Source organism: Paralichthys olivaceus, chromosome 5 (assembly GCF_024713975.1).
Source record: "Paralichthys olivaceus isolate ysfri-2021 chromosome 5, ASM2471397v2, whole genome shotgun sequence".
NCBI classification, from domain to species: Eukaryota; Metazoa; Chordata; class Actinopteri; order Pleuronectiformes; family Paralichthyidae; genus Paralichthys; species Paralichthys olivaceus.
Window position 1 is genome coordinate 682,878 of NC_091097.1, and position 20,330 is coordinate 703,207.

Sequence of the window (20,330 nt, forward strand, 5' to 3'; positions counted from 1 at the left end):
ATGAAACATACGTCTGTTCTTTACAACGTGAAAACATACGTCTGTTCTTTACAACATGAAAACATACGTCTGTTCTTAACAACATGAAAACATACGTCTGTTCTTTATTAACATGAAACATACGTCTGTTCTTTATTAACATGAAAACATACGTCTGTTCTTTACAACGTGAAAACATACGTCTGTTCTTTACAACATGACAACATACGTCTGTTCTTTATTAACGTGAAAACATACGTCTGTTCTTTACAACGTGAAAACATACGTCTGTTCTTTACAACGTGACAACATACGTCTGTTCTTTACAACGTGAAAACATACGTCTGTTCTTTACAACGTGACAACATACGTCTGTTCTTTACAACGTGAAAACATGCGTCTGTTCTTTATTAACATGAAAACATACGTCTGTTCTTAACAACGTGAAAACATACGTCTGTTCTTTATTAACATGACAACATACGTCTGTTCTTTACAACGTGACAACATACGTCTGTTCTTTACAACGTGAAAACATGCGTCTGTTCTTTACAACGTGAAAACATACGTCTGTTCTTTACAACATGACAACATACGTCTGTTCTTTACAACGTGAAAACATACGTCTGTTCTTTACAACGTGACAACATACGTCTGTTCTTTATTAACGTGAAAACATACGTCTGTTCTTTACAACATGACAACATACGTCTGTTCTTTACAACGTGAAAACATACGTCTGTTCTTTACAACGTGACAACATACGTCTGTTCTTTATTAACATGAAAACATACGTCTGTTCTTAACAACGTGAAAACATACGTCTGTTCTTTACAACATGACAACATACGTCTGTTCTTTATTAACGTGAAAACATACGTCTGTTCTTTACAACATGACAACATACGTCTGTTCTTTACAACGTGAAAACATACGTCTGTTCTTTACAACGTGAAAACATACGTCTGTTCTTTACAACATGACAACATACGTCTGTTCTTTATTAACATGAAAACATACGTCTGTTCTTTACAACGTGAAAACATACGTCTGTTCTTTACAACATGACAACATACGTCTGTTCTTTATTAACGTGAAAACATACGTCTGTTCTTTACAACATGACAACATACGTCTGTTCTTTACAACGTGAAAACATACGTCTGTTCTTTACAACGTGACAACATACGTCTGTTCTTTACAACGTGAAAACATGCGTCTGTTCTTTACAACGTGAAAACATACGTCTGTTCTTTACAACATGAAAACATACGTCTGTTCTTAACAACGTGACAACATACGTCTGTTCTTTACAACATGAAAACATACGTCTGTTCTTAACAACGTGACAACATACGTCTGTTCTTTACAACGTGAAAACATACGTCTGTTCTTTACAACGTGACAACATACGTCTGTTCTTAACAACGTGAAAACATACGTCTGTTCTTTATTAACATGAAAACATACGTCTGTTCTTTACAACGTGAAAACATACGTCTGTTCTTTACAACATGACAACATACGTCTGTTCTTTATTAACGTGAAAACATACGTCTGTTCTTTACAACATGACAACATACGTCTGTTCTTAACAACGTGACAACATACGTCTGTTCTTTACAACGTGACAACATACGTCTGTTCTTTACAACATGAAAACATACGTCCGTTCTTTATTAACATGAAACATACTGTACGTCTGTTCTTTACAACGTGAAAACATACGTCTGTTCTTTACAACATGAAAACATACGTCTGTTCTTTACAACGTGAAAACATACGTCTGTTCTTTACAACATGAAAACATACGTCTGTTCTTTACAACGTGACAACATACGTCTGTTCTTTACAACATGAAAACATACGTCTGTTCTTTACAACATGAAAACATACGTCCGTTCTTTATTAACATGAAACATACTGTACGTCTGTTCTTTACAACGTGAAAACATACGTCTGTTCTTTACAACATGAAAACATACGTCTGTTCTTTACAACGTGAAAACATACGTCTGTTCTTTACAACATGAAAACATAAGTCTGTTCTTTACAACATGACAACATACGTCTGTTCTTTACAACGTGAAAACGTACGTCTGTTCTTTATTAACATGAAAACATACGTCTGTTCTTTACAACATGAAAACATACGTCTGTTCTTTACAACGTGACAACATACGTCTGTTCTTAACAACGTGAAAACATGCGTCTGTTCTTTACAACATGAAAACATGCGTCCGTTCTTTACAACATGAAAACATGCGTCTGTTCTTTACAACATGAAAACATGCGTCTGTTCTTTACAACATGAAAACATACGTCTGTTCTTTACAACGTGAAAACATACGTCTGTTCTTTACAACGTGAAAACATATGTCTGTTCTTTACAACGTGAAAACATGCGTCTGTTCTTTACAACATGAACACGTATGTCTGTTCTTTAACCAGTTCTTTCAGATTGTGTTGATTGACAGTGACAAATGGGTTCTCGTTCTCTCCATCTGTTCTCTGTTCTCATACACGTGGCTTCAGTCACAAACAAACACATGTGAGTGACTCCTGCTGCAAAACAGCCAACTCCCTAAATCTCACATTGAAGGCTGAGTGGCTGGGGGAGGGGTCAGGAGGAATCTAAAAGACCAGATATTCTTGGTTTGTTAGTTTCTCTGGGTCAAAGGAGTGAAATGCTCTCGCCTGCTTGTCGCAGGCTCACAGCTCCAGGAAACCTTCCTTCAGGCTGAGTGGGGAGGAACCAGAAAAGCTGCACTGGATGACTCACTGGATTTCTCAGTGAGAGGTCAAGGAGTCATTTTAAACAATGAGTGTTTGAATACTGAAGATATTCAGTGATTTCACAGAGAACAGTTCCAAGGTGTCCATCCGTCTGCAGCTACTGCTGCTGTGCCTCCGGATTTTAATACGTCTTCATACTTCTACGGAAAATAAATCAGGTTTTATGTTTTTATGACAGATTTTAAATGAAGATTTTACACATAAAACGTGATGTTCTCGCTCTGTCACGTTCCCTCACCTCATCTCTTCTCTGAGGTAATGGTCAACAGTTGTTTCTCCTGTTCCAACCCAGCAACATACCTGATGGAAACAAGCTGCTGGTTTCCTCTGTGCTCCAAAAAGTTTGAATACATTTCAGAATCACTGTGGCACAAAGGAGACGTCAGTTTAAATAGATAACTAAGTATAAATAGATAACTAAGTATTTTAGTCTTGTGTCTCCCACAGGAAACAACGCACAGATAGACGGTGAGTTTCTTATTCACACTTTTTTTTCCACAGCCACAGAAATGAGTCAGAAGTTTTGAAGCTTGAACCTGTGACGTGATGGGACTCTGAAGGAGCAGCTCTGCCTTTCACACCGTCACACTGTTTGAACCCTGAACAGCTGCAGCTGTGATTCACTGTTAAAACCATAGACTGTATATAAAGAAACAAAGCTCCTGTGGACCAAACTGGAAAATCACTGCGGGTTCATGAGATACTCAGAGTATTTCTCAACTAATGACGACATATATGTTGTGATGTGTGTCTGTTAGACTAGTAGAGGTTTTAATACATGAAATAAACTCATGACACACGTCCCTGCTCACTGTGGCATCATTATAATCAAGTTACAATAAGAAAGTGTATAAAAATAATAGTGCAGTGTAATAAATGAGTTAGTATTTGATTTAATAAAAGTCTGTGGCAAACAGGAAAGTATTCAACACGTCTCACAGTGTGGGTGGGAGGTAATGAAGTAAGAATACACGAAACACGTACTTAAGTTCAGTAACTAAGTAAATGTACTTCATTACCTCCCACCCACACTGCGCGGCGTGTTGATTGTTCCCATGTTCCCTGAACGCAGCTCGGGTTTAATGTGGTGTTTTGTGATTGGTCTTTAAACAGGAAGTGGGCGGAGCTCGGAGCTGCTCTGAGGTCTCGCCGGCTCGTGCGTGTTGTCGTGATCGATTCCTGAATGGAAATCAATGGATCGATCAATCGGGCCGCGTGCGTGCTGCTGAGCGTGTGCGTGGCCCTGACGTCACAGGAGCGGCCAGATGACGCGGGAGGCTGGTGAGTTCACGGACATCTGGAGCATGAGCCGGTGTTCCGGGTTAACTGGTGATCAGGTTTATTGTAACGACACTGTGACGATCTGCAGTCTGATCCAATGGACCGACATGTAAACACATATCACGAGTTACACCGGAACACCTGAGGAGCACCTGAACCTGCCGCTGTGACGTCACAGCAGGTTCAGGTTGGACCTCCGGATCACATGACCTCCACCATGTGACCATCATCCCTGTTTTTATTGAACTCCACCTGTTCAGGAAGTAAAACTCCCATCATTCCTCTTGACCAGCAGCCGTAATGTTTTAACCATCCACGGTGGACTCACCAAAACCACAAGTCAACTGTGTTTGAAGAAACATGTGTTTTATTTACGAGCTTGAGGAGAAGGACTACACTACCCACAATCCTCAGGTATCACAATGAGGTCTCTGATTGTCGGAGCTCATTAAAAAAGTGACATCAGGACATAATTATATAAAGTGATATATTTAGTTTTCTCTCTGATTTAGTCTTTAACTAAATTATGACATCATTTACCAATTTCCAAAATAGCTATGGATTAATTTGTGGTTCGTCAATGATTCATCGTGGCTACATTCACACGTTAGATTCACACGTATGTATCTGTGACTGTAGCCACACGTATGTATCTGTGACTGTAGCCACACGTATGTATCTGTGACTGTAGCCACACGTATGTATCTGTGACTGTAGCCACACGTATGTATCTGTGACTGTAGACACACGTATGAGCACAGAGAACAGACGTGATCTTTGTGTTCAGGTGGGTGGATTCAGACGTCAGGTTCCAGGATGAAGGTTCCTGTAACATCGACGTGTTGGACGGAGCCTCGCTCTCATACCAACAGTTCATTGAAAGGTACGTTTCACTCATCTCGAGGCGAGATCTGTTTCAAGGTTGTGTTATAAGATGCACTCTTGTCTCCGTGGCGGTGACGTTCTCTACTGACACTGTCCGTCTGTGGTTTGTAGATACGCCTACAGTCGACCGGTCGTCCTCAGAGGTCTGACTGATAACACGGTACGAGTGGAATCATCCAAACATTTGAGAGTTAAGTGTTTTCTGTTCAGAGTCGTGAGCGTCATCGAGGAGTCTCAGCTGAACACGTCCTGAGGACACGAGTCTCGTTAGTAAAGTTTGATTTGAACAGATACAGACGATAGAAACGACCTTCAGAGGGAAACTTTGTACTTTGAGTATATTTCAGAGTGTGTACTTTAACACCAGTATCTGTATTTCTACTGGAGTGAAGAATGTGGACGTCTGTCTCCTCTGAACATGTCGATGTTTCGTCTCAGAAATTCAAGCTGCTCTGCTCCAAGTCGACTTTACTACAAGAATACGGCTCTCGGAAAGTGCGGCTCAGTACAGCTAACACTTATTCTTACAGGAAAGGTACGAACGTCTGAACACTCGCTCGCTCACGCTGTGATAATCCGACTGTAACGGACACGTGATGAATGTGTTTCAGTGGACGTCCCTTTCCAGGAGTACGTGGACAAGTTCCTGAGGCCTCAGTCCACCGACGCTCTCGGCAGCGGTGAGTTAACCTCACTTCCTTTTGACGCGGGACTTTGACTTGTAGTTGTGTATTTGTACTTTGTTGTAGTGGTGCTTACAGTCATTGATCGTCTTTATTCAGTCTGTGAACGATCTTTAACATTTGTACCTGAGGAGGCGTCACTGTCATTAACAATCTGGTTCTCTCTTCTACAGACACCATGTATTTTTTTGGAGACAACAACTTCACCGAGTGGCAGCGTCTGTTCGATCACTACGAGTCTCCACCGTACGTCCTGCCTCACACCAGCGGAGCGTACAGCTTCGGCATCGCAGGTTTGTTCGCTTGATAACGAGGCTGTGACATGAGTGGTCTCTAGAAGTTGAGGGAGCTGCAGGATGAAATCTATTTTGTAATTATCTTCAACAAAGTGAAAATCTTATTTCACATCGATCAAATGTTCTTGAGGACGAACGTATGTCAGACAAAAGTCTTCCGTCCCTAAATTACAATGTGAAACCAAAAGTGTCAGATCAAATGAAACATGAACGAACATGAAGCTTCAGACTCGGGAGAGAAAACGTGTCTTTATGGTCAGGTCCTGGAACCGGAGTTCCTTTTCACTGGCACGGCCCCGGTTACTCTGAGGTCATCTACGGAAGAAAGGTAAAAAAACACACAACCAGATTCTTCTTCTGTTTCCTGTTGGAATAATATATGCGGTAAAGATAGCTCCTCCCCCCACAGGAAACACTTCTCCTGAATCCACTGCTCATTGGAGGATTTTAGTTTCTGGCCGAGTGCGTGAACAAGGTGTTCCTAATAAAGTGCTCAGTGACTGTGAATCTGATTCTTTTTTTAAATCTCACAGCGTTGGTTCCTCTACCCGCCTGACAAGGAGCCTCACTTCCACCCGAACCACACCACCCTGTCCTGGGTGAGGGACACCTACCCCAACCTGCCCGAGCACGAGGCTCCACTGGAGTGCACCATCAGGCCGGGAGAGGTAACGCACTCCGCCAGAGACATTCAGTTAAAGACGTTAGCCATTACTTTGTTGTGATTTTAGATCATCATGTAGACAATCACCACCCTGTGGTTGTACGACTCCACCCACCACAACACTTTCAGTCTACGTACATGTCGGAGGTCAGTCTGACCTTTGACCTCCGTTCATCTTTGAGTCCAAGTGACAACTGGTCAAAATACAGACAAACTCCCTGAGACAGACTCGAGGTCTCATGTCCACCTGAAGACATCACGGCTCTGGAAGTCTCCGATGACGAGGCTTAGACAGGTTGAGATAAACTGAATGAGTGGGAGGAGTTTGAGGGGCGGGTTCGACCCTGGTCCGGAGCAGGAAAACGAGTGTGAACAGGAAAGTGTTTTTGTCGTCACTCGTGTTCTGTGTGTTTCCTGTCAGGTGCTGTATTTCCCTGACCGCTGGTGGCACGCCACTCTCAACCTGGACACCAGCGTTTTCATCTCCACCTTCCTGGGCTGAGCGTCTTCAGCTCTCCCATATTTCTTTTTTTTTTTTAAGAATCACTTCTGTTTGAGTTTTTCCTTCAGGAAAAGAAACAGACTCAACGACACGAGGACGAATCCGACAAACTGCTTTTTCTCCTGGTTTTATTTTGGTCCGGATGATGAAGACGTTTCATTTCAGGGACTAAAGACGAACAACAGCAACATTCCAGCCACGTTTCCTCATCATGACGATTATAATAATAATGATTATGTGTATTTCATGACCAAAGCAACAGAAACAGATTGTGTCTCCTTTACAAATACTTCACACTCAACAAGTAAAAAAACAAAACAAGAACACATTTAGTTTTTCTACAACTCTGCATCAGTGTCAAGATAAAAAAGCTCTTGCACAGCGAGGAGCCTGTTTCTGTCGCAGACCAAATAAAAGATCCTGAACTAAAGGAAACTTTCTCCCAGAATCTTTTTTTCATCACTGTGGTGTCACTGAGCTTCTACAATCCATCGACGGACGTTTCTTTAAAAAAGCCCAAACACTCACAGCTTCTATCTCAAACACTACGACAGGTGCAGCATACGGTGATTATCTGGTTCCTTTCTGTGACTAATCTGATTGTCGTCAGCAGTTTGATTCTCAGCTGCCGTCACGTTTCACTTCCTGCCGTCAGTGTTCCCGTTCAGATCTGCTGAAGCTCAGGCGGCGGATAAATTCAATTTGGCGGCAGGTCCGATCGTGACGACAGAAACGCTGCAGCACGGGGTTCGGACAGCGAGGCGTTCGAGTGTGATCAGAGAAAAAGCCAATTTTTCATTAGAAAAGCCAAAATGTATTTTTTCTTCTTCGTCTGAATTTTCAACAAACTTTAAATTTCTACTACTTTTCCCATTTCTTACCTGTGCTGTATTTTATTTACGTGTGTGTGTAAAAAACTTTTAACAACTCTGTATTTTCCTCCTAATTTCCCTTACGTTCCTCTTTAGTTTCCTGTTGTCATGGTAACAGTTACATGAATGAGAACAAATACGATTGTTTTTGTTATAGAATGTTTTTTTTTTATCCATTTAACGATGAGTTTAATTGAACTTATTTATTTTTATTCATCTATAATAAAAACGTGTTGAGCTCAGAGGGAAATGATTCAGAAAACACAGACCAGTGAGATTAAGTGTGAATGACAGTTTGTGCAGCTGCTCAACAACCAAACACTTCTTTCTGTTCCTAAACTGTCAAAATAAACCTCACTTCCTCTTCGTCGTTCAGTAGTCCTCCACCCATCCATTCTCCAAAATAAAAGCATCAATTACATCCTTCATGGCCAGGTTGGGGATCAGCTGATCTTGGGTCAGTGGATTTCGTGTCACCGGGTCAAAGTGTCCGACTCGCTGGAACACAGGAAGAGACGACTTGATATAAAAGCGTATTTGCTGGAACACTTAAAACAATGAAAGGATTTCTATCGTTGCTATTAAAATATAAAGAAGTGTTTTCAGGTGTGTTCGTTTTTGCGTCACAGTCGTCGTAAATGTTGTTTTACCTGCAGATGCTCCTCGATGTCTTTCCGGTCATACGTGACGCCGCTGGGAGTGATGCACGGCTCTCTCATCAGCTCAAAGCTGATCTTTCCACACAGGAAGTCTGGGATCTCCCGCTTCTGCCAAACACACGACAAACTCAGTGTCCTGACTCGGCTGACGTTAACTCGCTAAGTTCAGGGACGAGTCACTCACCTTCCTCTTCTCGTCTACTTGACAGTAGAGCTCCTCCAGGTCTGAGAGATATCGGTCCTGTGGAGAAACATTCAAACAGAACGACTGCTACCCGCCCACCTGACATCACACTGACTACAGACCAATCAGAGTGGAGGCAGACGAAAACTCTTTAGCCCCTAAATTCAAATGTGGAGCCTGAACCTACGTGTTTCGTGTGGATCTCGTTGAGGCCGTGTTGACTTCGCCCGTCCTCGGTCTTGTCCTCTTGCGTCCGCCGGCAGCCTTCCAGTTCTCTGTGGACGAGACTTTCTTTTTTTACTTTAGAGACGAGAATAATTCACGGAGGAAACGTGAACGTGACCCTGGAAGCGACCTGCCTGTGTTTCTCAGCGAGGATGAGTCTGGTGAGGTAGGCGTGCAGCTCGCTCTCCTGGTGGATCCTCCTCTCCTCCAGGCTGCTCCAGCGTTTCTTCTTAGCTAAACGCAGAGCGCTGGGGATGTCGTCACCGAAGTTCAGGCGCTGCTCTTTTGCCAGATTATAAGCTGGAACAAAGAGCACATGTTGATTTTATGTCGTTTCCTACAGATCTGACAGTCGACAGGTTTCACCTCTCAACAGCAAAATCCTGTTTTCAATGATCGCTGCTGGAGGATGAACAACTCTTTTACAGGTGACTCTCATCTTGTTGCGGTGACGCAGATTTAAATGTGGCACCTTTCTGCAGGTTGCCGATGGCCTCGTCATAGCTCTCCATCTCCAGGTGACACTGGCCCATGAAGAAATGAGCTTTGACCGAGTGCCCGTCCAGCTCCAGAGCGTTCCTGCAGTCGCTCAGAGCTCTGTCGTACTGCTGCAGCTTCACGTAGCACAGAGCTCTGTTGGTGTAGAAGGCTGGGACCGAGGGACTCTGGGTCTGACGGAGGGGAGAACACAAGACGCACAAACGTATGACGGAAAACAGATGTCAGACAAAACCAAGCTCTGTTCATTGTACATTTAAAATCTGTAAAAGCTGCGTGGAGCTCAGGGGATCGTTTGAATAAAGAGATGATGTGTCACTTCAAGAGAAATTCATTTTATCATCAACAAAGAATCTGTGTTTAATGTTCCTCGTTGTTCACATCCTGAGTCTTCCACTGGAGCTGATGGAGACTCTCGGTCACTTGTTCTCTCAGGAGATGAACCCACTCAGCAGAGCGACAGAGCACAGAAGGTGAACAGAGTTATTTACTATAGCGTTGCTGTAGCAGGCGGCAGCCTCCGGGTACTTGCGGCTCAGGAACAGTCGGTTCCCCTGCTCCTTCAGCTCCTGAGCCGACACACACACACTCTTCTCCGGACTCTCTGACATCTTGTCCACTCGGCTCGATGCTCCACCAGCAGCTGCCTCCGCACTCTGTTTCCCCATCGTGACGCTCGGCTGCTGCCAGGGACAACCTGAGACCTGGAGACATTAGTCCACACACACACACAGAGAGAGACACACACACACAGAGAGTGACACACACACACACACACAGACACACACACACGCACACACACACACACAGCAGCATCACAATCTATCTGTGCTTGTCGTTAATTGATTGATTATCTGTCTCTCAGCTGTCAGTCACTGTGACCTGAAGCTAACGTGTTGTTAGCATTAGCCCCCTCTGTGCAGTTTCAGCATCCTCAGTGGAAACATGTTAAAACCATGACACATGTATGTTCTCCTGTTTTCTCCACATGTTTCACTGTCACGCGCACACACCTGGAGCCGCTGTTCGACGAGAGCTGAGTCCACGGGCACGCGCTGAGTTCAACGAAGCGGAAGTTTAATTAAAAACGGTTTCTTGAAACTTAGCTCGGTGGCTAACAGCTTAGCATCAGCTAGCAGCTGTGAGGCTAACAGATGTTTTGGTTTGGATCCGTGACGTCAAATGCGTCATCAGCTGCAGACAGAGGAAGCCCTGCTTTTATTTTGAAAGTTTTATTACAGAAAATTAAGGACAACAAATATTTTGACTAAAAATGAGACAGAAGAAACTGTGACGATAAAGATTCATGGTGCAAAGATGTTTTATTACAGATTGGTTTGGTTTATTTTGAAAATTGCTTCATTCCGGATAAATGATATGGAAAAAAAATCACTAATCATAAAATATAAATTCCATTTGAATCCTTCTGATACAAGACATGAACCGAAGATAAAGAGCTGCACACATTTAATGTAGCATCAAGACAACTGACAAACATTTGCATAGTTTTTCCATCTTCCCTCTGAAAACCAGATGATCGTTATGGATTCATGATTGTGCAAGTTTGAAACATCTCTTAAATAAAACCAGAAGAATCCAGCATAGTTCAAAGTTCATAAAGTGCGAATGCAGTCACACAGTGAGTCTGTGCTGTGTCTCTAAACTAAACTTTATTCAAACGTCCGCGTGTCGGAAACACGTTACAGCTCAGCTTCACACGAACAAAGAAGATTATTATTATTATTAACTCGTCTTCATGTCTCAGCAGTGAAGACGAGTCCAGAGATCGAACACTAGATGACAGAGCTGCTCTGAGACCGAAAAGAAATCATCTGATCTGTTCGTCCGCCTAAATCAATAAATCTGATTATAGTTTTTTCACTGCTTATTTCTGTGAATGTAAAAGTTCTGCGAAGTTAAAAAGTCTGTGGTTAGTTTAGCTCCTCCCCTGCACAGGAAACACTGACGCTCCTGAGACACCTCGTCAGTCGTTGATTGGTTGACACAGTTTAGAGAAACTGTTTCATTCAAACGGAAACTGGAACAAAAACAGTTTCAAATGTTTTAAGATTGAACGTAACCCAGACCAATCAGAGTCTGGAGGGCGGGTCTTAAAGAGCCAGGAGCTGAAACCAAGTGAGACAGAGGCTGAAAAGAGGAGCTGCAGCGATGGACACACTCTGAGGACACAGTCACACTCTGAGGACACAGTCTGAGGACACAGTCTGAAGACACAGTCTGAGAACACAGTCACACTCTGAGGACACAGTCTGAGTACACAGTCTGAGGACACAGTCACACTCTGAGGACACAGTCTGAGGACACAGTCTGGGGACAGAGTCTGAGGACACAGTCTGAGGACACAGTCTGAGAACACAGTCTGAAGACACAGTCTGAGGACACAGTCTGAGGACACAGTCACACTCTGAGGACACAGTCTGAGGACACAGTCTGAGGACACAGTCACACTCTGAGGACACAGTCTGAGGACACAGTCACACTCTGAGGACACAGTCTGGGGACAGAGTCTGAGGACACAGTCTGAGGACACAGTCTGAGAACACAGTCTGAAGACACAGTCTGAGGACACAGTCTGAGGACACAGTCACACTCTGAGGACACAGTCTGAGGACACAGTCTGAGGACACAGTCTGAGGACACACTCTGAGGACACAGTCTGAGGACACAGTCTGAGGACACTGATGTTTTTTCCCTCATTTAAAATGTTCAGCATGAAGATGAACATATGTCTCCTTAAAGGATGATTCCAGTGTTTCATGTAGTTCTCACCCTTCAGACGCTGAACAAGGTTTCACCGTCATGTGACCTCGGTCTGTCTGCTCGCTACACGTGATCATCTCTTTGTTAGAGTAAACGTATTCCTGTTGTCCATCAAAGAGTCAAATGGGACAGACAGACGTCTCCGGGAGTCGGACCTTTACAGAGGCTGAGATCTGTTTCCTGGTCAGAGCGGTCGAGGCCGGTGCAGACCTGCAGTCTCTGGGCTCAGAGCCGGACTGTGTGTCGCCTTAGAAGGACTCCAGTTCCCCAGAGACGCCTGAACGGCTTTACGATGAGCCAGTCTGTGTGTGATGGAGAATCCAGCGTTTCCCTCCAGCTGAGACAAAACCACCAGCACCTGTCTGAGAGACACAGAGACACTCAGTGTCAGCTGTCAATCATCACGTCTCCGCCTGTTTTCACATCATAAATAACTGAGTCAAACCAAAGTGACGAGAAACGTAAACATCAGAGAGAGAAGAACGAGCTGAAATGACAGAAACATCTTCGACAAACTTTTATTTAACGTCTACTCTGAGGTTGTTTTAAGTTTGCATCCAAATGCTTTGGCTTCGCTTGTGGGAGCCGACATGTCGTCATCTTTATGTGTCTGATGAGTTCCTGTGAAGGGACCAACACAGAAACGCCCACAGGCCGTGAACCTGTGCAGAGGAGGGATGCTGTCGATGGTCTTCAGGCTGCTGCGGGTCGACACCACGTTGAAGCTGTCGCTGCAGTCGCACGACACGTGCAGGTGATGTCTGGGGTGTCTGTTCTCCACCATGACGATGAGCCCCGCCCACCCGTGGGTCAGGTAGAAACAGGTCATCCCCTCCCGACCCTGAGGTGCACACACACACACACACACACACACACACACACACACACACACACACACACACACACACACACACACACACACCAGTTGTCAAGTTGAACTCAATAAAAGTTTCTAGTTTTCAGTTCATCAGTCGTTTGCATTGAGCAGCGTCAACCTCGTGCCTCTCTCCTTTGGTCTCCGTCAGCTGGATGATGGCGTCGGCGATGGTTGTGTTGGAGGCCGTAACCTGCTCCAGCATCACGAGCCTGGAGCTGTAGACAGCGAGCGTGTAACCAGGCGGCTCAGATCTGCAGCTGCTCGCTGAAAACACACCACACACGAACATATTTCAAACACGTCTCCACTTCCTCCCGTTGTGCAAAAATCAAGATGAACTATCTTGGATGAGGGCGGCGCCATTTTGTGCTTTTCCATTGAGGTCAACTTTATTCATATATTTAATGTCATATTTATTTTTTAACAGAACAAGGAACCAAGCTGCACTAAAGACTCGACACAGGAAGTCCACCTCAGTCCCGGGTTGCTCACTTGTCCCCTCTGTGACGGAGCCGTTCCAGTGGTTGAAGGCGCAGCAGAGCACAGCGTACTCGCCCGGCTCCAACATGACGTCACAGCCCACAAACCTCCTGACTGAGCGCCGGCTGTGAGCCAGCAGGCGACCCAGCGTCAGAGACCCCGAGGTGCTGTAGGCGACTCGGAACACCAACACGCACAGATCCAGCAGATGGCTCTCCGCTGTGTCCCATCGCCTGAGGACAGACAGGAGGACAGTTCAGGATGAGTGTGTTTTCAGTGTCCTTTGTTTTCTTGTGTCTCCGGAGGCTGAACCACAGAACTCCTCAAGTCACTTTCTGTTTGTCCGCAGAGTTTGAAACCAGCAGACAAATGTGTCGAGGGAGAGAGAGAGGATTAACTGATCCTAGTACAGCTGATTCTTTAACATGGGAGTGTTTCATATCTCTGGTTATCGTGGTTGATGTCGTGTCGTCCCACCTGCTGCCCTGCTGGAACAGAGCCAGCTCCACAGCTGATCGCTCCAGCACCGTGAGGGACACCGCCGTCACCGGGACGTCGGCTCCTCGGGGGAAAACTCCTGGAACCCGGAGCTCCTGCCAGTCTGAGTGAATCTTACAGATATCCACTGAGTCAAAGTACCTGCCAGAGAGACACACACACACACACACACACACACACACACACACACTACTGTACCACAGATAAACTTGAGTGAAGTCCAGCTACCAACACCTGAACACTCGTAGTAGTTTGTGGTTAAAGACAATAAACTGACGAGTCCTGATCTACCTGATGAAGTCCCTGAAGTCCATCCAGAACAGACCGTCCTCGGCTCGCTGCGTGCAGAGCTCCCTCTTCAGGTGTGGAGGCCAGTTTGGCCAATCGTCGGCCCACGGACCCGTCCAGGAGAATCGACCCCACGGGTTCCTCAGCTGCAGTAATCTGGAACAGGAAGCAGGTGTTGGACGTCATGAGACGTGACGTGTTAGTGACACCGAGCCCTGGCGTCTGATTGGTTCACGGTACGAGCAGAAAAGTCCTAAACGTTGAATTTTGACCTCTTTCATTCCGTCCACCCTCTGTCTGTCCCTGGAGGGAGTGGACTGTGGACTGCACGACCAATCAGGATTTAGGAATGATATAACATTCAGATAGGCCGAGCTACGCCCGCTTGTTTCACACATCGAGTGAGTCGTCACCTGTGAGCGTTAATGTCTCGCACATCGAGGACGGAGTAGGCGTGTCGTGGACGTAAACCCAGAGACTCGTACTGTGCGTCATCCACCTTCATGTTGCCTCCTCCACAAGACGCCCCCATCAGGAAGCTGGCGGAGACAGACGGGTCTGATGGTTTGAACAGATCAGAATCAAGAACAGATGATTTCTTTTCCTGACTCTCACCCTGCTTCTTTAGAGCTCAGCAGTTTGGCCCAGATCAGGTCCGTGTCGATGGGTTCCTCCTTGGGGTTGGTGGCGCTGACCTGGAGGGCCAGAGACTCGCAGGGGGCCCCGGTCAGCGTGGAGAGGCCCTCGATGGCACGACCGGCCTGCAGAGCAAAGTAGGAGCCGTGGAGCTTGGCCAGCGCTTTTTCTATCAGAGCCACCCAGAGCTGTTTCCTCTGAGCCTGGAGGAGGAAAATCACATGAACACAGGAGCGACATCTTTTGTTGGAAAAACACAGTCGGGTTTCGTTACCTGAGAGAAGAGGAGGTGCCCGGTGTCATCGCACGGCAGCATGTCGTCCACCAGCACCGTGGTCCACGAGCCGTCCTTGCAGAGACGCACCTGATAGGCTCCCTCTGCGCACAGCGAGCGGGTCACCATCACCTTCTCCACCAGCTCAGGTCGTTCGGCCAGAACAGCGAGGGCGCTCAGGAACCTGTTCTCCAACACATTCATCAACTGTTCATCCTAAAAACCTCAACGCTCCAGAACCAACCAGACCTGGATCAGTATGTGGTTCATCATTATTCTAGTTTTTATTGTTATTATCTTTTTAATCATTCAGATGAATTAAGGTTCAGGGGGGGGGGGCAGATGACATTTGATCAGACGGTTCTGTGTTTTGTTTTCTCACCAGCAGTTACCCAGAAGTCCCTGCAGAATGTCGGATGGGCGAAGTGTGCGAAACACAGACCACTTCACGCCCCGGTCTCTGAAGCTGCTGCAGCTGATCTCCTGTGGGCGGAGCCACTTTTTGACCCGATGTTGGACGTTGTCGTCCGCCGGGAATCCAACGGACTTCGGACTAGGAGGGAAACTATCGTCCACAAACGTCACCGCGTTCTGAAGGGAAGGTTTGAAAAGTGTCGGAGTCGAGTTCAAACATTCAACATTAAGTTGGTGGACGGACGAATTGATTGATTGATTGATTGACTGACTGGTTGATTGATTGATTGATTGATTGATTGACTGACTGGTTGATTGACTGATTGACTGATTGATTGATTAGGTACACACCTCCCTGCAGAAGTTGACGATGTCCTCCCACAGCTCTTTGGCCTCCCCCTCATCACTCTGTCGCAGCTCCTCCCCCAACATGCTCTCCTTCCTCTTCGTCGACTCCGCTGGTCGGAGCTGGGAGGCGTGTCGCTGGGGGGTGTGGCAGGCCAGGCAGTGTTTGGCTTGGACCTTGTTGATGAGAGTGCACGCCGGACATGTCCACTCCTCGGTCCTGTGGACGGAGACCACGGCGGGTGGGAACGACCCAGAGCCGTCTGATGCAGGAGACAGTGGGGACATTTCCTCTTTGAGGATGCTGAGTCGCCGGCCGGGCAGCAGCTCTGGCTGGGCGGACAGATGTGACACGGCCAGAGTTGAAGGAGAAGGACTGACGCTCTGTGCTTGACTGAGGGAAACATCTGGAGGTGGCACCTCTCGTCGACTGCAGGGAACTGGATTGTTATGACCTGAAGACGATGCACTGAGGACTGAGTCTGTGTCCGGATACGAAGCGTCCACAGGTAAACACTCTTCTCTGGCTGATACGGAAAGTGAAAGCCCCCCCGCTGCAGGTTCAGGCTGTCGGGTTCCTGTTTGACCGCAGACCTCAGGTATGAGCAGAACCTCAGCAGGGATCTGGGGGAGGGACAGTTTGCGTGGGCCCCCACAGGCAGAGCAGGACATGGAGGTAGGAGTGTTCTGCAGAGTGCACCTCAAACACTCCCAAATCAGGCTGCGTTCATCTGCAGGTCCTGGAAATGTCCCGTCCTTCTGCCTGGACGGCTCAGTCGACGGTGTCCTCAGGGGCCCCGAGCAGCTGCTGGAGCGCTGGGGCCGGGGCTGGTGTTCAGAGGAGCTCCGGGGTCGGTCCAGCGAGCCGGTGAAGCCACAGAGAGAGCAGGCCAGGCTGTCGGGGGAGTTGGCCAGTGTACAGCGTGGGCAGGACCAGCCAGCGTCCTCCCTGCTGTTCCCCGGCCACATCCACCGGGTGTCGGGTATTTGCCGTGGGGCTTCACAGATGGAGCAGCGGGGGGCGCCGGCTGCGTTCAGGAAAGTACAGCAGCCACAAGTCCATTGGCTCCTCTGCATTGGCATCGAACCAGAGGAGAAACTGGAGAGAAACACAACAACACATTATATTATATCTTCCATCTTCGTAAACTTTAGGAAAAACGTTCAGATTTACTGATGCAACTACACATAAAAACATATATAACATATATAATATATATATTATAATAATATAATATATAAATGCATGAACATGGAAATGATACAAGAAGCTGCTCTTCAGTGAAAACAGAGGCTGTTCAGTAACTGGTGCACAGAGAACATGTGTTTTAACTGACTCACAAACTAAAACGCTGCAGAACTCGACTGTGAATCAGGTCCAGATTATTTGTACCGTGACGCCCGAGGAGAAATTTAGACCCGAGGAGCCGGTGGGACGCTTGGCCCAAATTCTCCAGCTGCGCCTGAAGCATCTTGGCATCAAGCCAGAAACTTCCAGAACACGCAGCACGACCCGCACGAGTGACAGCAGCGTGAGATGCAACTAACCAACCAACCAACCAACCAACCAACTAACCAACCAACCAACTGACTAACCAACCAACCAACTAACCAACCAACCAACCAACTAACTAACTAACTAACCAACTAACCAACCTACTAATTACTAAATGATTTCAATGATGTCTTATTTTTTCTCTTTGATTTCTTTTTGAAGCGTGTTTCGATCTCCATGTTTCAGACGTGACGTAATTCTCTTTGATCTCATCGTCTTATCATCCGATCGTTACGTTTCCTGTCAGCGAGACTCTGGCGCAGACATTTACAGACAGAACATCAGACGGAGGGACAGTAATAATTAATAAGCGGACATGTGGACACACTCAGGGAGGCTGACGTTCACTTTTTATCGACCAATTAATGAAAAATTCATGACGAGTGCAGAATATTAATAAAATCTCTCCTCTGCTCGGCAGCCGCACGGTTCAGTGTGGAACACGTCGTTATTCTTTGAATGAACCATCATCATCATCATCTTCATCATCATCATCATCATCTTCATCATCATCATCATCATCATCACTTCTTCTCTACACATCATTTCAACACAAGCTGTTGGTCTGGTTTAAATGTCTCGTTGCATCTGTTTATTAATATTTACTTGATTTATCTTCCTCTTGTTTTTAAGTCTCGTGACCAAACAATACCCAGAATAATCATTCTTCACATTTCCACCAGAACTGATTCGATTCTAGAGGTCAAAGGTCACAGCGACCTCACAGGTCTGGTAATAAGATGTATAAATGTAGTGTATACATGTTGAACCTGCCCTGGATGAACCACGACATCATTCTCGTTGTTGTCATGTATGATTGTTGCTTCACCTGCGCTCCCGGTGCCTGCTGGCTCGGGGAAGCTGTCGGGGGAGGAAGGAGCTCTGGCTGCTCCTCAAACAACCCATGGTGGGGGAGGGGGGCAGAGCAGCACCCCGAGGTGCAGCTTCACCATCCACCTCTTCAACAAGAGACGAGGAGGAACTTCCCATGATGCAGCTGGCTCAGGAGGAGAGGCCCTGAAAGAGCAGGAGACAGAAGAAACGTCATCAAACTTCATCAAACGTCATCAAACTTCTTCTTTCCTGAGACTCGATGCTTCTCTTTGTCACTGATCTTCTCCAGGTTGTTTGTTTACATTTTTATTAAGAGAAATATTTTTCACTTTTTACAAACAATTGATTTTGAAAATAAGCTGCAGATAAAGAGATAAAACGAGTTTGATTCAAAATATAATCAATAGTTTTATAAATTCAGGGTTTAAAAATATTTCATGTTTAATGTTTACACTAAAGTTTAAATCATATTTTCACTCTAAGTTCAAGATCAAACTTCAAATTTTAAAAATAATATAAATACAATCAATAATAATAATAATATAAATAAAATAAATAATAATAATAATATAAATACAATCAATAATAAAAATAATAAGTAAATAATGAACTTTAATCGTGGTGCACTTTTAAAAATAGAAATGAATTTAGTAAAGGTTCAGGAAGCCGGGGATCATGAGTAATCCCCATGTTTGGCTGCAGGGGGCGCTGTTGCTCAGTAACAGTTGCATAGTGACGCTTTAAAGGTTTTAGTTTTGATGTTGTGATGCTTTTTGTTTTTTTTCTCTGGATCAGAACAATAAATTTAGCTTTTTGTAAAAATGAAGATTTGAACAATTTGAACCTCGAACGAAATATAAAAATTAAAACCAACAGAAAGCAGAAGATTTTCAAACTCGAATAATATTTGTTGTGATTTGACTCAAACCAACAAATCCTCATCGTGTGAGTTTCAGTGACTCTGAGACGCTGCGTCTCTTCTGTCTCACAGTTGTGTCCTTGAACAACGACTCGAATTCTCTGAAAACTGCAGCAGGACAGAAGAACTTGAGTCAGGAGACACGTGTCACCTTAAAATCACACGTGTCTCCTTCTCTAACGTGTCCCTGAGTCTCCACATGAAAACAAATGCATCTAATTCAGAATCTGAGTGAATTCTGTTTGATGCAGATTCAGAAAAGATCCTTGTGATTTCTCTGCAGCTCGTTGCTGCTGATTGTGAAGTTCACACAGACTTCAGGTAACCTGCAGTACAGCTGGTGTCTGCAGCATGAGGACACGAGAGGACACGAGAGGACATGAGAGGACATGAGAGGACAGCATCCTCAGCATCCTCAGCATCCTCCTCCTCCTCCTCCTCCTCCTCAGCAGCTGCAGGGCCGTGAGGCGGCAGCTGGACTCTTACCTCCTGCAGATGGACGGGGGTCGTGCACGAAGGGTCTGGATCCTCCTGCCGGCTCCTGAGCTCTGCATCCTCTGACATGTCAGCTCAGACACCACGGCTCCTCCTCACCATCACCGTCAACACCCTGAGAACAACACACACTTCCTGTCAGCTCCTTCAAAATAAAACCCCTGCTGACCTACATGCGCTGCAGCATTTATTAACACAAATTAAAACGATAAAATAAATGAGATAAATATAATAATGTTCATATTAATATAAATATTCATCAATATTCAACGTTTCAAAAAGGACCACATTAAATCATCAATAAAAAGCTTAATTACATTTGATAATATATTTTATAAACTTACACCAAACTGCTCATTGTAAAATATCTGCTCGTAGCTTTTATTTTGAAGCCTGTTTCCTCTTGACGT

At 45.4% G+C, this 20,330-nt stretch overlaps 3 protein-coding genes across 5 annotated transcripts; 1 reads left to right on the plus strand and 2 right to left on the minus strand.

Annotated features, from left to right (window-relative positions):
• Window positions 1-3,888: 3,888 nt before the first annotated feature.
• jmjd8 (jumonji domain containing 8) lies at window positions 3,889-7,516 on the plus strand. Of its 2 annotated transcripts, none has more exons than XM_069525564.1 (9): window positions 3,889-4,056; window positions 4,844-4,939; window positions 5,053-5,131; window positions 5,380-5,476; window positions 5,553-5,621; window positions 5,798-5,917; window positions 6,181-6,248; window positions 6,454-6,588; window positions 7,006-7,516. In XM_069525564.1, exons 1-9 carry the CDS (start codon window positions 3,959-3,961, stop codon window positions 7,084-7,086), a joined length of 843 nt encoding a protein of 280 aa, XP_069381665.1. In that variant the 5' UTR covers window positions 3,889-3,958; the 3' UTR covers window positions 7,087-7,516. The 2 variants fall into 2 exon arrangements, with proteins under 2 accessions (XP_069381665.1, XP_069381666.1); XM_069525565.1 differs by having other exon boundaries at window positions 5,053-5,101.
• A 618-nt stretch (window positions 7,517-8,134) lies between these two features.
• Window positions 8,135-10,730, minus strand: LOC109646056 (E3 ubiquitin-protein ligase CHIP-like). Its single transcript, XM_069525563.1, has 8 exons — window positions 10,538-10,730; window positions 10,016-10,228; window positions 9,499-9,697; window positions 9,161-9,326; window positions 8,989-9,076; window positions 8,802-8,858; window positions 8,609-8,725; window positions 8,135-8,456 (listed from the first exon to the last, which is right to left on the minus strand). The coding sequence occupies exons 2-8, from the start codon at window positions 10,190-10,192 to the stop codon at window positions 8,331-8,333; spliced, it is 930 nt and encodes a 309-aa protein (XP_069381664.1). The 5' UTR covers window positions 10,193-10,228; window positions 10,538-10,730; the 3' UTR covers window positions 8,135-8,330.
• A 1,405-nt stretch (window positions 10,731-12,135) lies between these two features.
• Window positions 12,136-20,040, minus strand: LOC109646822 (calpain-15-like). 2 transcript variants are annotated; one of them, XM_069525545.1, is made up of 13 exons: window positions 19,912-20,040; window positions 18,502-18,689; window positions 16,124-17,216; window positions 15,741-15,949; window positions 15,359-15,542; window positions 15,064-15,287; window positions 14,862-14,987; window positions 14,452-14,604; window positions 14,140-14,301; window positions 13,675-13,895; window positions 13,301-13,446; window positions 12,968-13,146; window positions 12,136-12,667 (listed from the first exon to the last, which is right to left on the minus strand). In XM_069525545.1, the coding sequence occupies exons 2-13, from the start codon at window positions 18,660-18,662 to the stop codon at window positions 12,490-12,492; spliced, it is 3,036 nt and encodes a 1,011-aa protein (XP_069381646.1). In that variant the 5' UTR covers window positions 18,663-18,689; window positions 19,912-20,040; the 3' UTR covers window positions 12,136-12,489. The 2 variants fall into 2 exon arrangements, 1 of the variants encoding a protein (XP_069381646.1); XR_011241155.1 differs by lacking the exon at window positions 12,136-12,667 and having other exon boundaries at window positions 13,007-13,146; window positions 13,655-13,895.
• Window positions 20,041-20,330: the final 290 nt, after the last annotated feature.

What these genes read in the sequence shown, in the direction of transcription:
- LOC109646822 (XM_069525545.1), bottom strand. Translation starts at nt 18,662, where the DNA reads ATGGGAAGTTCCTCCTCGTCTCTTGTTGAAGAGGTGGATGGTGAAGCT. An exon ending in CCAAAGGAGAGAGGCACGAG is followed by an intron (nt 13,147 to 13,300) that starts GTTGACGCTGCT and finishes TGTGCACCTCAG; the next exon opens with GGTCGGGAGGGGATGACCTG. An exon ending in AGCATCCCTCCTCTGCACAG is followed by an intron (nt 12,668 to 12,967) that starts GTTCACGGCCTG and finishes TGTGTCTCTCAG; the next exon opens with ACAGGTGCTGGTGGTTTTGT.
- LOC109646056 (XM_069525563.1), bottom strand. Translation starts at nt 10,192, where the DNA reads ATGGGGAAACAGAGTGCGGAGGCAGCTGCTGGTGGAGCATCGAGCCGA. An exon ending in ATCCTCGCTGAGAAACACAG is followed by an intron (nt 9,077 to 9,160) that starts GCAGGTCGCTTC and finishes TCTCGTCCACAG; the next exon opens with AGAACTGGAAGGCTGCCGGC. An exon ending in ACGAGATCCACACGAAACAC is followed by an intron (nt 8,859 to 8,988) that starts GTAGGTTCAGGC and finishes GTTTCTCCACAG; the next exon opens with GACCGATATCTCTCAGACCT.
- jmjd8 (XM_069525564.1), top strand. Translation starts at nt 3,959, where the DNA reads ATGGAAATCAATGGATCGATCAATCGGGCCGCGTGCGTGCTGCTGAGC. An exon ending in GTACAGCTTCGGCATCGCAG is followed by an intron (nt 5,918 to 6,180) that starts GTTTGTTCGCTT and finishes CTTTATGGTCAG; the next exon opens with GTCCTGGAACCGGAGTTCCT. An exon ending in GCACCATCAGGCCGGGAGAG is followed by an intron (nt 6,589 to 7,005) that starts GTAACGCACTCC and finishes GTTTCCTGTCAG; the next exon opens with GTGCTGTATTTCCCTGACCG.